At 39.0% G+C, this 17906-nt stretch overlaps 1 protein-coding gene across 2 annotated transcripts in view; it reads left to right on the top strand.

The window, feature by feature from the left end:
* Nucleotides 1-17906, top strand: part of gpc5a (glypican 5a) — a 116888-nt gene that overhangs the window by 45969 nt on the left and 53013 nt on the right. For both annotated transcript variants that reach the window (XM_069525236.1, XM_069525242.1), the window contains exon 7: nt 9857-9977. In XM_069525236.1, the coding sequence (XP_069381337.1) occupies nt 9857-9977 (121 nt within the window). The remainder of the gene's footprint in view (nt 1-9856; nt 9978-17906) is intronic.

The raw sequence follows: 17906 nt of genomic DNA, 5'->3' as shown, positions 1-17906 counted from the left end.
AGCAAATGATCAGTCCCATTCACAGACAGTGAGAGTCGCAGCACTGCTGAGCATAGCTTTGACAAATTACATGTTAATATCCTGGCCTAAATATCTCTGCAGAAAAGTGCTGAAGCATGCTTCTTCAAATCTGATCATAATCTCTCAGTGCTCCTTTGGCTCCTTTTGGCTCCTCCACTGTGCTCGATGTGAAACAGTGGCATTGAGAGAGGAAGTCCAATCATTGCTCAAGTGTTTACTTTAAACCTGACGTCTTGGCTGCTTTGACTGTTTGATAGCTCGGGAATAAGAGTGTTGCTCGAGGCCTGTTGATTTGTTTATCCGTGTTTATAGAGCACCTCATAAATTCATAACCGTCCTCTCGATGCATCTTCAAGGAAAAGGTCTGGAGATTTGGACAAGCTTGTTCGGTGGATGAAGATAGCAAAGATGACTAAGCCTCTTACGTTTTGTGCCAGAGAGAAAAATCATCGGTGATTATTTTTGATAATCTGCACTGGACTGAGACAGAAAGAAAAAAACAGTTTGGAAATAATTATAGTGGATATTTATCTGCTGTGCAGTAAAATGAAACTTCCAGACAGACGGAAAAGATGCAGTATTGATGCAGGGTAAAGGAAATACAGCAGAACGTTATTTTAGATGAGAGCATGTTGATCACAGATAAAAGATAAAAGCTCTGATGAGTCTTTTATCGTCCGCCCTGCTCTTGCCACATCTGTTTAATCTTGAACATTACTGCCCTTGTGGGGCATTAACATCTTTTAAAATTCCCTCTTTCGGTGACCATCTGCTTTTATGAGGCCATTGTAGCTCCTGGATAGTCAACTTTTCCATTTGTCCTTATTACCCTCCATAAAACTCCAATATTTAAGAGATGTTATAAAAGTTCCAGTGCAATTTGGACCTCTGATATCTATTTAACATTAAGAGCATGCATGATGCAGTTGCTCACACAGAGCCACTTATCCTCACTGGGAAATTATCGCTCCGATATATAATACACTCTTTACTACCCAAATAATGGATTTCGGTGGATGTGAGGTAAGTGTTGTTTTGGGCATCAGTGTCAAGAGGCCATATGCTGGCACTTTTTTTATGTAAATGTGTCTAAAGTGTTGGGATAATGTATTTTATATACACTTATAAATAGCTTTGTTGTGGCTGTTGGGGCGAGGCTGGTGCAGTGGGAGGTTACAGCCACAAAAACAGTTTCAGAGCTCAACAAACCTAAACACGCAGCAGTCAGCGCTCATTCATTAGCTTTGTTTTCGCCATACAGCCACTATTTGAAGTGCAGGTGCGTAATTGAAATTTCCTCAATGACTTTGATATCGCCACCTGTTAACACCCGAGTGCACTGGTGAAATACTGTTGTTAGCGAGAGAAGTGACGAATAAATAGATGCATGTATTGATTTCCCCCTTGTAGGTTTAGAAAACTGTCTGTTCTACAAGCTCACACCTCGCTCCTCTCGTGCAGGGATTTCGGGGCTCCGTGCCGTTTTAAAGAGTGCGATTTCCCAAAGCAACGCATGTTGTAACAAAACATGAATGAATGCATAAACAACCCCCCCCTCCGCCCCTCCAAGCTGTTGTGTCATTGTTAAACAGAACAAGGCAAGAAGCATAATTTGCTGCATAACATTCACTGGCAGCGTTTTTCACAATCCAGGGAGTTTCAAGATGATTTTGTCCCCATGGGTAATTTTTTTTACCACGGGAGTTCCAAACCAATACTCAAATAAATCACACAGATGTGCAACACTATAGGATCCACAGACTGTACGTAAAGATGGATGACGTGTCTCCACTTCCTCAATGGAGCCAAAATATCCTGCATACAATCGCTGCCGTCATTTGAACAGTAACAATCGGGGGACATTGGGGGAGTGTCATGGCCTCGACCAATCACGAGCCAGCCAGTCTCCAGTATCATTCATGACATTTCAGCCCGTTTTTATGGCATCAAATAACTGATCAAAACCAAACTTTACAGAAAAACAGATATGGTTTCTGTCTTAAGTGGCAGAAACCATCTTGATTTGGCAGGGTTTAGGACCTATACTGCAGCCAGCCACCAGGAGGTGATCAAGACACTTTGGCTTCACTTTTTGTAAGATGTCATGTTGTCCATTTTATATACAGTCAATGTTAATAACACAGTAGCACACGTCATAAAACCAGGTAGAGGAGGTGTTTCGATGTAAATAATTGAACACTGGATGTTGTCATATGTCCAGTGTGTTTGTATGTTCAGACTCAACAGAACATTATAGAACATTAAACACTGTGGTGTTGGTTCAATATTGAAAAATTAATTTTTGGAATTTATTTAATTTAGACCACGATGTTGAGGATTACATGATCCCCCCGACCTTAATCCAGCTCAACATGTTAACTAAATTAAGCCATAAGACACGTTAATCATGCTTTAGCTATCATGAGAGGATTTAATACATAAAATAGCTTTGCAAATATATTCAGTCAAAACATTTATTTGTTTAAATCTTGATTTTTAACCAAATCTCACCAAAGCAGCACCAACACAGAAATCTATCACTGGGAAACCAAATGTTTTCCAGCAGTGAGTTGGATCATTTGTGTTCTTGTAGAGCCACATTCCTCTCAGTAAGCAGATTCTGGGCCTTTAAAGCCTCCCGCTACGCTTTGTAGGGGGTTCACACATTTGCTCATATTCTGGCAATTTATGGAGACTTGAGCCGGGTACCACGATCAAACTACAACGAAAATCCTGATCTCAACATAAACACAAGTAAATGAAATTTAAACTTTTAATAAAAAAAGATAGTTGTTAGAGTGCACTTATTTTCCTCCTGCAGAGTTCCACAGTCTTGCAGGACTTAGTTAATGAATCTGCAGCGACTGTGTCTCTTCATAACAGCAAACCCACAACATCTCGGTATAACAGTTCAGACTCCTGACACAAAAGGCCCATTACCCACCGACCGACCGCCACACCGTATTAATTACCGCTGCCACCTTGTTCAAACAGCTCTGTTTGGCTAATTCCATCATCTCACTGACACAAGTCAATACAACTTCAAGGATCAGGGCTTCCTAGTAATTGGAACAAACATGGCAGTAGTGATGTTTGGACCTAAATCTTTGCCAGAGGCAACATTGAGTGCTGTTGTCTTATCCTCTTTGTCACAGCTCCTGATAATGGTCCACAGCTCTAGATACACATACTGGCAAACATTGTAATCCTGATTATAATAATCCTTTATGAAAATACCTTATTACCACCTGTCTGCAAAAGTTTTGTCAATCAATTTATCTGATTTTGAATTTGTGCATAAAGATAAAAAACGACACCCCTATAGAATCTGAAACATCTGGACTTACTGTACATATTGTGGAATACAAACATGCGCTCATTTCCTACAGGAGGTGTGGAAATCTTGAAGCATTATTTGATTACAGTGATGTGTCACCGTGAATTATTTTCTTTATTGCCAAATGAACTCTGGGTTATTGCACCAAACAGATGTTAGTTTGAAACATGGCCCTCCTGTTGATTTCTTACAATAAACTGCATATGTTCTATTGTCTTGCCTCAAGTATATTCTGTCCCTTTGAGTTTAAGTGAACAGGCTGCTTTGAAGTGGCACACTCACCCAGATCCTCTCAGCGCCCAGCCATGAGCCAGAAGGTGCGTTTCCTCTGTGACAACTGGAAGGCAGGTTTTGCCTTCTAGCCTACGAGCCTCAGGCCGGCTTTGTTTCTAACCCAGCCAACCATGAACATGTGTGCGCGGTCAACCTGCCTTATCTCACGAGCCACTGAACTCCTCCTTCCATAACATCCTCATGAAGGTGCTCACATTTCTGCATTTATTATTTTTTTCACGGAATTTTGTGGAACGAATGTATGTTACGTTTTTCTGTTTTCTGTTTAAAATGTTATTTGTCACCGTAGTTATTTTTCATGTGAACTCGAAATTGAAATACATTTGGTCTGACTGCCAGTTATCAACAGGCATTCTCAGTCGCAGCTCATTATTGATACAGGAAAGGCAGCAGAAGAACAGTTATGGATTTAAAACATGAGCCACCTGTGACTTATGACGACCTTCAGTAAACTGCCTCATTGATTAAACCACATTAAGCATCTTTGAAAACTCCATCTTAGTTTGTGTTGGAGACAACAGTCTATGGAATATAAGCAAATTTAGAAAAATGTAAATGTGTGTGTCATACATCCAAAACCAGTTTATACCTTTGAAATTCTGCCAGGTTGTGAATTTGACATATTAATGCAGATAAAGAATATCACCAGTTTGTCAAGATCTAAAAAAAAAAAGCAAAAATATAAAACACAAACCAACAAAAAGACATTTAAGATATTACGGCAGTATACCTGTAATTTCTATTAACTTCTAATTATAAATACTCCGTCAGAAGGGTCACCTGATGAACACGGCTCCCTCTGCAGCTCCCCTCGACCTTTATGTCAGCTCGTTGTTTGGCTGCCAGGCCGAACAGTTTTTGTACACCCTCACTCTGAGTTTCAACCACAGCTGAGTCATTTGGCTGCTGGTTTTAGCCACATGGCTCTAAAAACCTTCTGTATAATATCTGCTCAGCACTGAATAGCTGCCAAAGATATTCAGATATTTCCCTGAGGAGTTTGTAGAAAGTGGAAACGGAGCTAAAAGGAGAATTGGTACTATATGACGATATGTTATTGCAGAGTTTATTTTGGTTTCAACCTGATATTATTGCAGGAATCTGTTCATAAGTGTTTATGTAAATAGAATATTATTTATTGGACTCGATAAAAACAGTAACTCAACCACAACCATCACAGCAACGACGTTGTCTTAATCAATTTTTTTTTTGATTTTGTATTTTCTGTGCAGCTCACAGTATTTCTATATTTAGTTGTACTTGCACTGCACTTTTGTTGGCTGAACATTGTCTGTCAGGTTGTTAAGGATTTCTTCTGTAGCTGCATTAAGTTCTCTTCATTTGATTTGCCTGCGTTGTTTTACAGTCAAATTCAAGCCTCAAACGTCCCCTGTCCTCAGCGCCCTAATCAAAAGGATACAGACACGATAATGTACGTGAGATAAAAATATTACAAACAGAAAACAGAACTCGGATTCTGCACAGTAGCTTACATCTGTGTTTTTTTTACTGATTGGAGCCGTGCTGCTCCTCCTGTGCTATGATCAGCATGAATTTCCTTTACGTACCAATTCTACTCTGTCCTGAAGTCAAGGTAGGAGGCAAAGGAAGCCTCCAATTTCTTTGTTCTGGACATGAGATAAACATGGCTGTGGGAGACAGGGATGAGAGCCAAGAATAAAATGAAATTTTTAATCTAGGGCTTGAACAGCAGTGTGAGCAGAGATGAGATGCAAACCAAGCGTCCCTTTGGGGAGAAGGTTATAGATTATAGGATCCTGCTGCTGGTCCACAGAGACACAAGCAATCACTCTGCTGTTTGATATCTTCTTGTAGGCTGCACTTGATGCTTCTGTGTGCTTTTTACTCATCTGAAGAATATATGATGACTGTGATCAATGTTTTTTATCTGTGGCACATTTAAGCTGCAGACCCTCATTTTCTGGTGTCGCAACCCCGGGAGAGTTTTTGTGTTGCATTACCAGCCATGCACCAGATTGTACGTGTTGCAGGTTATGGATCCCAACAGGATAATGAAATGCATTGTTTACTGAATCCAAGAGGAGCTGCGTGTGTGTGTGCGTGTGTGTGTGTGTGCGTGTGTGTGTGTGTGTGTGTGTGTGTGTGTGTGTGTGTGTGTGTGTGTGTGTGTGTGTGTGTGTGTGTGTGTGTGTGCGTGCGTGCGTGCGTGCGTGCGTGCGTGCGTGCGTGCGTGCGTGCGTGCGTGCGTGCGTGCGTGCGTGCGTGCGTGCGTGCGTGCGTGTGTGTCTACCAATGTTCATATTTTATACATGCTTCACATGTAACTGCATCTAAATGAATGCAGCGGTTTTCACAATATAAAACACTTTTAGGTAATAACTTTATACAGATGTGGCCGTGCACAGTTTCATCGTGTGTAACTGTGCACAGATGGCTCTGATGTAATCTGTTCAATCTACTTTTAATCACACGGTACAGAGAGGAGGAAAAAGACTGCGGCAAAGGTCATGAAGAGGTGGACCTTTGTGCTATTTGGAACATAGGGCGGCTTCTCATGATAACTGTCAGCAACATATGAGATTATCGAAGGCTACAAGTGCAGCACGGGAGCCCAGGATACTCCATTTTCCACTGATTATTTTCCACCTTTATTGTTTTTATCAGGATGGACCCATAACAATTTATAGAAGTGCCAGACCCAACAAGGACTACCGTCTTTCCGGTTGTTACACATACAAGCTCAATCTCAGCAGGTGTGTCCGTGGATTAAACAGAGCTGGAGGCAGCTGAATCTCAGCTGCATTATACATGGATCAGGTGCAGCTTAGTCCCAACACGTCAGCATCCAGCCACAGGCGCCTGCTGCACAGAGCAAACAGGGGCCTTCACTTTCACTCTCACATTCTGATGGATCAATAGGTTTAGATGCACTCAACAAGTCGAGCCATCAAAGGGATCCAGTCATGGCAGAGCTTGCTGTCGGCAGGCACTGCAACAGGCTGGTTCATTACGAACCGCAGCTGGTGTTGATGTTTCCATCCTCTTATATCTAAAATCTCTTTAATGTGAGCAAACCTTTTCCCTAATTACTCAGTTCGGGGTGAAGAAAGGTCAACATGCCAACTTTTTGATAAAATTAATTAATCTGATTTTTAAATTAATTTAAAATGAAATTAAATAACATGAGGCACACTCAGTAGAGCAAGTCTGAGAAATTAAGCCAAATGGTAATTTAACTATTTCTATAGCTTGTGTTCAAATAGCTTAGATAGCGACCACTCAAAGTGCCTTACAGTGAAAGGAGCATCCATTCATTCACTCACACACGCACACACTCACACACACACACTCACGCACACACACACACACACACACACACACACACACACACACACACACACACACACACACACACAAACAAACACACACACATACATGTCAGACATTATTCATACTGTGTTGGAAACAGCCATCAGGTGTAATTTGGGGTCCAGCATCTTGCCTAAGGGCAATTTTTGGGTTGGTTGGCAAACCGCTCTGCCTCCTGGGCCCCAGCTGCCAACAGTAAACCTGAGTAATATCTATCTTTGATTCAATAACCTCACATATTGTGTCATATTTGTTTTGTTTAAATCTTCCAAACAAATTCCTTTTTATAAATGTTACTTTGAGCATCTGTTCTTTAAACCACCAACGCGTCGCCACTGCAGACAGATTCTAAATGTCTGGATTAATATTTTAGTGGATGGCAGCCACAGCAGAGCTGAGGAGGACAGAGGCCACAGAAAGATGAGAAGGAGCTAATAAGAAAAAAACGGCAATATCAGACCAACCACTGATTAAAAGTAAAAAGGACAGAGGATTTACTTTCTACAAAACTAATCACATTCAGATTTGCAGGAACTTAATATCAAAATTACATCTGAAGGACCCAGACAAACTGAGTGAGTTTGAGTTCTGTCACCCACCTTCTCTTTTAAATAAATTAGGCACACAAGCTTCCTGAACGTTATTTATTTATACTTTTTCTTCTCCTCTGACCTTATATTGCATGAGAACATCCAATTTGTGTTAGCTGCTGCTGCCAAATTACCCACTGGTCATTTTAGCCACTGATTTATTTTTTTAAATGTTTTATTTTTAATTCCCCAATCCAGATATAGCGAACACACACACACTCAGCTGATCTCTCAGTCATGTGCGACTTTACCTTGATCCAGTAGTTTGATGAAATAATGTGTTGGTGATGGAGGTGTGAGCTGCGTTCACTCATCGGCTGCTGTGGTGGGCGATTAAAGCTGAACTGCACTGAAACTAAATAATGATGAGTCCTTGAGATGAACTGAAGCCTTTCACCAAGCTATAAAAACAACAGCGTGCTTTAGAACCAGGATTAATGCGGCATATTGAAACGTCAGGGCACAAATCATAGATGAATTTTGTCAAAGGTATACTGTACTTACAATGTGGATTAATAGATGCATGTGGGGCTTGATGTTTAGTTTTGATAAACCATTGAAATCATATTCAGCTTCAGCACTGCAGCAGTGACACACATTCATGTGCAGATGAATCATGTTTCCTCCACAACAACAACAACAGTCCCACTTTAACCTCAGCAGAAGACTTCAAAAGAATCCTACCATCACTTTTCTATGAGTTCACTTTGTTGATCATATTTTAATTTTGCTGCTGAAGAGAAGAAGAGATTAGAGGTTTGATTTTGTTCACAGAGACAGTAGTGAGTTTCTGACACATCATGGATGAATTCCTCTGTAATGGAAGAAGTACTCCGCTAGTAAAGTACTGTTATTATACTACAATGTAGAGCCCTACTGATGGATGGGTTGGCCCATGTTTTCTGCAGATATGAGCCTTTCACAGACATATCAGTGTCTGCCTCTGTTTGCTGATATGACAATATTTATTTCACAGACTTAATATGTGCTTAAAGATGTGCATTTATGTTGATATTTTACATTCAAATGTTAAACGTTCTCTATCTAGTTGTATTTGTGTTGTCTTTAATTTATATTTACTTATACTACATTTGATGTGAATTATATTACATTTTTTGTCCTACGCTTCAGCATCAGCTCCCAAAAATTATTATTTGTTGCCATTGATTCCATGTATGTTTCTGCATCTGTTCTGTGCTTAATTCTGTTGGCTGTGTTTTAGAATGTTTTATGTGCTCTGCTTGTATTGAATTTCTGCCTATCTTGACCAAGACTGCCTGGAAGAAAAGATAACGTATATTAGTAATGGGACTTTTCCTTGGTTGGATAGGATAGGATCTTATATATGATATTATGATATTGTGGGTACTGACTCAATTTTGTGTAAACAGCATTTTATTGCTGCTCCAGGTGGAGTTAGTTTTAACTACATTATGTATAGTTGCCCTCTTAAGGCTCTTAAGATAAATCTGAGCGCTTGTGAGATGATTCATGGAAGAAGAAATAAGGAAAAGCCAATTCAAGCCAAAGACGTCTGTATTCACTTCTTCCACTTCTATGTAATTGTGTATTTATGTGTGAAATATATTGCAGAGTTTTACCTTTGTGGGCCTCATGCATTTAAATAAGCTATGTTTGGAGGGGGAATGTCTCTCTTAGGTAGAACGGCTGAACAACTAAGAGACAAATAAAACAGAGTAGCTCCAACTAGAGTCTGCAACTGTTTTATACTCATGCATTTAAAACGTATGATGTTTTATATGTGATATATAAATGTTTGGTTGGGTTCTTTCTGTGTGGAGTGTGCGTGTTCTTCTAAAGACTTTAAATTGGCCGTAGGTGTAATTGTGATTGTGAATGTATGTTTGTGTTTTTTGACCCTGTGATACGCTGGAGACCTGTCCAGGATGTGACCCTGCCTCTCGCCCAATGTCAGATGGACCCTTTTGTAGAGGATACAGATGATGTGGTATAGACAATGAATGGATGCCTGGATGAAAATGAACCAGTAACTACACCTCTTAAATACATATAGTGGAGTACAAAGTACAGTATTGCCCCTGGAAAGAGGATGAAGTATAATAAAATAAAGCAGAAAATGATTGGACAAGAATTTGTGCTTAAGCCCAGTACTCGAGTAAAAGTACTTGGTTACCTTGCACCAATGGCATTTCTTTTTTTCTAGTGGTGTTTCTGATGACAGGAGGATAAATGAAGATACTCACAGACTCTGTTCTCTCTGTCTTCTCTACTTTGTTCACAGCTACACCCTCCGTGTGGTCGGCAATGGGATAAAAGCTCAGAGTGGAAACCCAGAAGTCAAGGTGAAGGACGCCGACCCTGTGATAAATCAAATCATTGACAAACTCAAACACATCAATCAGGTGAGTCACCTATCATGTGTACATATTTACTCTGTTTATTATATTTCCTCTTTTCTTTCAAGTTTATATTTCCATCCCTTATTCCATGATATACCGTTGTGGTAAATATCTCCTTTGGTAATCTACTAATTCCCTGTTCTTCTGTTTATTTGCGCAACATAAAGTCTCCTGTCTGCTTTTGGCTCGTTCCCTAAAATACACAGAACCTGGTATATTGTGAAGAAATGAAATGTCACACAAAAAGCTGGAGCCCTTTACTGTTACCTTTCAAAAAAAATCCTTAATGAAATAATTTGTTCGTATCAACTTTCATATCCCCGGTAAAATCCAGCTAATAGAAAACTACGCTCAAATTCAAAATCACATCCAGGCATTGAAAAACAAAATCAATCGTGACACATTTAGAAACCCATTTGGTCTCGATTGTGCGTCTTCATATTTACAAAATTCCTCCTCTGCTCTTTGTCAAAATCAATGTAGCTTTTTTATCACTCAGTCCATTTTGATGCACATTTGTGCGACTGTGGCTCCTCTCAGCGCTGTTTATCTTTCAAGGATGATGAGATTAAGGCAGTTTACGGGAGCACTTTCTCTTCTGTAGTTTCAGTAACAGCTGCTGGAGCCGTCTCTGGCTTGTTTCACTGCCGCAGCAGCAGCAGATTTGTGAATCTGTTGCTTTGGTTTCCCAAGTGGCGGACTGAAGGCCAGGTCATCTCTCTTGAACTTGTGCTGGCACCCCCCTCCCTGACTAATTCACACCATCTGTGGGATGTCAGAACACATAAATCTATATCATAACCATTGGAGAGCTCCTGATCTGCCTTGTTGACATTCACTGGGTACATGTGTTGCTCTGTGAGCGATTTAATATCTTGAATTTGTTTCTTTGGACACCCTTGTGGTTCTGAGTTAAGGTTGGGATTCATTCCCCTCTCGCACAATCATGATCAATGATGAGAATCACAATCTTTACCCAAGTTTGAAATGTACTGTCAAGAATAGACAGACTGGAAGAAGGCCCATTTATATTGACTTTACATATGAAAACATTTATTTTGAAACAGTATAACTGTGACTGTCCACATACTTCCATGCGTCCTTTACATTGGCTTAGGTGTGAGGCAATAGTTAGAGGTGGAGGAGGCTGTGATAATGCACCTCTCCTTGGCCCAGGAGAAGTGACATCATGTGAACACCTGAAGTTTCACAAAGTCTCTCCTCAAAAATGTCCGCCATCGTTGAAATGTCTTCCTTTTGTCCTGTGGTCGTCTCTCTTGGCTGTCGTCAGTGTTTCCTAGCTGATCGCAGCCGCCTGATGTGTCTATAGGGTTTGATAAAAGTTGTGAAAGAACCAAAACAGTAATGTTGAAGCTGGTAAACAAAACGAGTGAGATGATGCGCTGTCACAGTACATAAAGGCAATTAATCAATTTCTAATGATGTAAAAATATTGATTATCGCCAAGTTAAATGCATGATACGTACACACTGATAGTGAAGACCGAGAGGAAGGTTTGATTTTAGTATAGAAACAAAGACTTTTAGAATGTCCTGTAGACGTGTGTCTAACTGTGGTTTTTTGCTTCAGTTTTGGAACAATTCTCTGTTTTTCAACATTTGCACAGTGCAGTCTTTGTGATGTCTTGAATATTTAAAGAAGCCCTGGGAACAATTCAAATAGAATAAAAAAGCAAATGCACAATTTCTGTCAAAAAGTTCTGACTATGGCTTCCTCCAGGAACAGGTCTCTCAAATTATCTTGAAAATAACATTCATAAGTATAAACTACCATCAAACTGTGTAGAACATCAGCATTTTTAAATGAATTCTTCCAGCTGTTATTTGAAGTTTAATCGTTCAAGAATTCAGCGTTTCTGAAATCATAGCACAGGACAAATAAACAGAATTAAATAATTACATCTTCTTGAACTAAATAATTAATCAGGTCAGGTGTTGTTCTTTCTGCACTAGAAATATAATATTGTTCAGAAACACCTGCTGCCGAGTTCATTCCAAACCATCTCCCTGAGGTTGAAGTCTGGAGACTGTGCTGCTCCTCCATCACGTTAAGCAAACAACTAGTTTATTGCTTTACTGATAAAAAAATGTCAGTGAGAAAACTTATTGTGGAGAGGAAATTATATTTAATTTATTTATTTTATTCAGGGTCTTTATTTAGTTGCATTTGTGTTTTCTTTTTACGTATAGTTGCCTCTGACAAGGAGCTTATCTCTTTGTCTGGGTTTGTTTGTTTTGTCAGCAGAATTATGCAAAATCTACTGAACTGATTTCCATGAAATTTTGTGGAGGGGACACAACCTGAGGAAGAAGCCATCACATATGATGTGGTCCAGATCAGGGAGCGGATGCAGATTTCTAAATTTTTTCACTTTCTTGTGAGATGTGAGATTTCTCAGAGAATCGTTAATGGCTGTTGATAAAGAAAATAGGTTTTTGCAAATCAAAATAAAACTGGTCTGTTGAATTTTATAAGGGAACTATACTCTACTGAGTGTCTTTCCAGTTAATAATAAAGTTTACTCTAAAATATCAAACCCCCATTATAACGACATCTTGGAATCATTGCCTTTTCTTTAAATATATTGGCCTACATATTGGTGTCAGAATATTTTTACTCCTTGATATAATCCTAATAATGTGGGAGAGGCAGTAACACAGTCTGTCCCTGAAGGGATAGAAGGTTTGTAAGTCATCAACTAAAGAGCAGACACTGTGGGCAACTTTAAAGGTACAATTACAAGTTTAAATATCTTATCCAAGCTAAAAAACATTTTTCAGTTTTTTGTGTCATAACCTTTTTTACCTTGGGCAATTTACAGCTTACCTTTGTGCTCTTTAAATGTATTCACTGGACTTGAACTGCTTAAATTTCAGTAAAAATTGAAATAAATAGTGGGTGTTCTGCAGCTTTTGTTCGGCAGTGTAGTTTATTGAAACATAAATAGGAAGCAATGTTTTGATATGAATGGAATAAAAAAAAAATTCAGCTACCTTTGTGCTTTTTCATCCAAGCGGTTTTTTTTCTGTTAGGATCACATGTTTAACTAAAGGCTATTCATATATTATATTATAGACATTGTCAGATTGCTATATGTAAAGATATAAAATGCTTTGCCTCAGTCAAAGTGGATGTCATAATGATAAAAAAAAATACTATGTGGCTCTCGTTGATGAACTGTTGAAGCATTGAATTAACCGTTATACATATACAACTATATATATGTATATATATATATATATACATATATATAGTTGGTTCATTCCACCATTTAGCTCCAGACATACATTTAAGGTTATCTCTAAATGGAACACTAATTATATCACAAGTGTATTTAAGTCTGTTTATATGTTTGTAAATGATAAAAGTAGTTTTTCCCTCAAACACAAAGAATCTTATAACTGAATGTGTTAGTGTGAAAATATAAGTATAAAGTAAAATTCTAAAAGACATATAATTACTTTAATTGAATTAAATCTGAAATAATGACTTATGTTAATGCAACATAAACTAAAGTCACATGTGAATGCGTGAAGCACAGATAAACAAACTCAATATCTTTGTAACCTTCGATGTTTCATATTCATCTGCTTGAATTAATGAAGCTGTATATCGTGTATTCATTCCTTAGGATATTGATGTCATTTTTTTGAAAGCAGAATGTCTGAATCTCTTGGTCCAGGAAGCTCTTTGTGACAAATCCTTCAATAAAACATTCACAGACTCAGGTAAACAAATCACACTTGCAGTCCAGACTCAAGGTTTTGCTGCCTTTCTTTTCCATTGACTTTGCTTGTTGAGTCTGAATGCAGCCAATTTAAAAAGTTGTCCTGAAGTGATTGGTTGAAGTGTGATCGTCTTCACTTGATTCCAAAAAGCTGTTTTTTGGCAGGAACCGTGATAAAGGGACAAGTCCTTTAAACACAAGTGTCAGTCGCTGCCTGATTGATTGATAATGTCACAACATCTGTTACTTAGTGATGACGCATCAACATATTTTGATTAGCTACCATTAGACAACATCTCATGTTGGCATTTCAACCACTTCCTTGTTCCCAGATTATATAAAAAAAGTCCTTGTGGATAGGAAGCGGTTGAATGCAAATGTTAGCTGTTGTCTTATGAGCTATTAAATTTGTTGTTCAACCTTGAAACCAACATCGCATCCTTGTTTTCGACCTTTAGCAATTTTTTTCTCTAAATGAAACAAAAACAAATATTTTCCATTGGAGAGAGTTGCCTGTACAACCCTGTGAGTGCAAGGCACCTCTCTCTGGACACATTGATCATACGCTCATATACTCGGTTGTGACCTAGTCTTGTTGTGAAAAAGAAAGTTTGAATTTGTAGTTAAAGTCTACTTGTGCTGAAAGTCAACATTTGCCCTTCTGAACAAGTGTTGTTTGCCAAATCCTCCTGTTCTGTGCCAGTGCTGCCTCCGGGCGGAATAAAAATAAAGATGCTGTGTCTGTGTAGTGGAGTAAATGGTGCAACTTGTCTGTTTTGTTTATAGTCATGATGGTATCCATCCAGAGCTTGTGTTCGGTAAGCTGTTCCTTGGTGTGAGCTATTTCAGGACTTTGTTTGGGTATTGTGGGAATTCAACATGCAAAAAAAACAAAAATGAATTTTCATCTCAAGTACACTCAAATCAAATTACATCCAATCACTGGGTCAAAGTGATTATTAAGAGAGAAGTGTTTTGTTTTTCGTCTTGTGAGCCTCATATGAGTTTGATTACACACTGATTTACAAAATCGTTTAGATCACTTTCAGTGTCTGTTTTATCGCAGCCACTGCAGTGAATTAGATGCAACAGTATTTGAAAGTATTATCAAATTTGGCCTATCAAAGGTCCAGTGTGAAAGGGATCTGTTGGCAGAAATTGAATATAAACAATTTTAGTGATGTTTTTACTAGTGTGTTTCATATGAATTTTATTTCTTGTGTTCTTTACCTTAGAATGAGCCTTTTATATTTAAATACTTTCTATTTTTCGTCAGGAGCGGCTCCTCTCTACGGAGGCCGCCATGTTTTTGTTTTTCAATATCCAGACTGGACAAACTAAACACCTTTTTGAGTTTTTATGACAACTGAAGGCTGCCACAGGTATCCTGTTTGGAAGGAGAGGGTGAGGTGAGGGGTATTCAGCTACAACATGCAAATTCACCTCTAGATGTCACTAAATTCTACACACTGCCCCTTTAAAGTCAGAACTGCCAAGTCTGATGCTGATTAGACATGCGCAGGGAGCTGGGGGTAAAACCGCTGCACCTTCACGTCGATTTGGGCCAGTTGAGACGGTTCGGGCATCTTATCAGGATGCCTACTGTGGGCGCCTTCCTTTGGGGGTTTACTGGGCACGCTCAGCTGTGAGGAGACCCAGAGGTAGACCCAGATTTTGCTAGAGGGACTACATATCCCACCTGGGTAGGGAACGCCCTCAGGAGGAGCTGGAAAGTGTGGCTGGGGAAATCACGCTGCTTAGGTGGCTGCCTCCGTGATTCAGACCTGCATGAATAAGTGAAAGAAAATGGATTGGTGTAATCGTGATTGGTTGATGCAGAGATTACTAGATTATTCAAGTAGACTACGGCCAAATTCAGACCATATTGAGCTAAAGCTTTATTGCAACATACATTCACACATTTCTGGCAGATGCTTTTTCACAGGAATGCTTTATTTCTGTTTATCCCATAATTGATCTAGTGAAAAATAAAATATCTTTACCTTTCCAGAGATGTCAAATCCTGTCTCTGAGTTTATAAAACTGCTCTGCTGTGTTTGGGTGTCTGATAACCCTTTAATCATTAATCGGTTAATCAAGCTGGACCCCCTGGATCATATTTAATTCCCTCACTGGTAATTTAACCAACACATTTCCACCAACACTAACTGTTTCTGTTTTAATGCAGAGCTCAGCTCAGCAAAAATCAAGGGGTAGTGTCTCTTGGTGGTTGTGTGGATTCATACATGGTGAGATAGAGCTGGTATCTGTTCATAAGACGGCTGTAAACTGTAAAAGAAATTCACGTGCTCCGCGAAAGGTCCTATTTCCCGAGTTGTGAAGTCGATGTTCTGACTTTGATGTGTTCAGGTGCTTTGAAGTCAGAATTTGGAGAAACATGGATGCTGTAAACAAAATGTTGTATTTATACAAGTTTAAACAACACCATGACACCTCTTTTTAGTATTTGCATAATATCAAAGAGCAAAGAAAAAGGCTGAGCTGTGACAGGCATATAAATAATTCAAAATGTGCATGTTAATTTTATAAATAGTAGCTAAAAAGTCTGGTGTCAGCTGCGTGTGAGAGATGTACATCCAGTTTGCAAGTGACAAGTGTAACACTTGACAAGTTCACATTAAAAGCTAATATCAAAAGTTGCTTGTAAATTTTTCACATTCATTTGTTATGTCGTCAGCCACTTGTGCACCAAAATTTTCGCCACCTTTTCAAAATGTTGTTCCAACTCAAGGTGGCCTTCATGTAATTTTTTACAGTCTGGAACTGATTTATTCAATTGCTCTGACACCACATGATTTGATTTCATATTACTAACGCTGTTGAGTCCAGACTTTCTGAAGCAGGAACGTGTTTAAGAAAGCTAGTTAATCAACGTGGTATCTAAAATGTGTGCTTTTTTAAAATCTAAAGTCTAAAGTAAGCAATATTGTTACTTCAGAGAAATTATTTGTATTGAGGAAGGTGAAATCTCATTTAACACCTTGTGTGTCACATGTGTGTATGTGTGTGTCGGTGTGGGGGGTTAATGGCAGCTCAGTTTACTACCAGCAAAAACATCAATTACATATACCAGTGCACACACTTATTCTACTGTACACATGAGTGACTGTGTGCACATCTGGGTGTCCCCTACACAGTATATTACGTCCATATATCACCATAGTATTGGTGCAGCTTATTAATAAGATGATACCTTAAAGCACAATTGCGTGTGTGCATGAATGGCAAGTTGCCTATTTGAATGGCTGTGCCCCGGAATATGGCTGAAAATTAAACGCTATCACCTTTAAAGACGCCACAAAAGTGTGTCCATGCAAAAGATGATTTATATGTTTTTCATCTACATATCAGAAGCGTTCTCTGCCATTTCCATTTATTTGACCTTGACTAACTGTAGTGGGGGGAAAAAAAACACTCCCTGTTTTCTCAGGAACAAATGGAAATGTATCATTACTATTCAGCAGCAGAGACGGCTGGAAAACACAAAACAGCAATGCAGCTATTGACAAATTCATAATGCAATCTGAGTGTACAAACACTAGATTTCATCATCTTGCTCATCAGCGGCCCTTTCCTATGAATTATTTGTTGGCTCCTTTCCTCCTTGCCTGTCCTCTCCTCTTGATGTGGTAAAACCCATCAAGAATCTATAAGTAGGTCCTGTCCCTGTGTCTCTCAATCAAAATCAGGGGCAAGCAGCTCCTCATCCAGTCTGCAGCCTGAATTATTTACCAGTCATTGATGTGCTGGTTGACCAGCAGTTTTGCTTGTGAATTATTCATACTCTCTCTCCTCTTAGACCAAAGGATTAACACTGATAATGTATTCACATTTTGTTGTGCTCCTAAATGTGCATAGCACATCATAACATTTGACTGTAATAGAAATCCAGTTCAGGAGCAAAGGCAACCCTGGTTATAACCATCATCCGTTTTTTCTCAAGTCATTTCACTCACGGCAGATTCTTATAAATTGAGTTTATTCGTCTTGGCATCCAATGAGGAATCTGTGAAGTCAGATCTATGAGGACCCTGCAAGTTAGTCTTAATTGGAGATGAACATCAAAACCTACAATGTAATAATAATTTTTTTTCAATCTACAATCATTTTATCATCTTCATCCCCATGATTTAGGTGCATTCAATTAAATAATTCCACCTACT

Source organism: Paralichthys olivaceus, chromosome 1 (genome assembly GCF_024713975.1).
Source record: "Paralichthys olivaceus isolate ysfri-2021 chromosome 1, ASM2471397v2, whole genome shotgun sequence".
NCBI lineage: Eukaryota > Metazoa > Chordata > Actinopteri > Pleuronectiformes > Paralichthyidae > Paralichthys > Paralichthys olivaceus.
The sequence above is the reverse complement of the archived record's forward strand: the minus strand, read 5'-3'. Positions and strand labels throughout refer to the sequence as shown.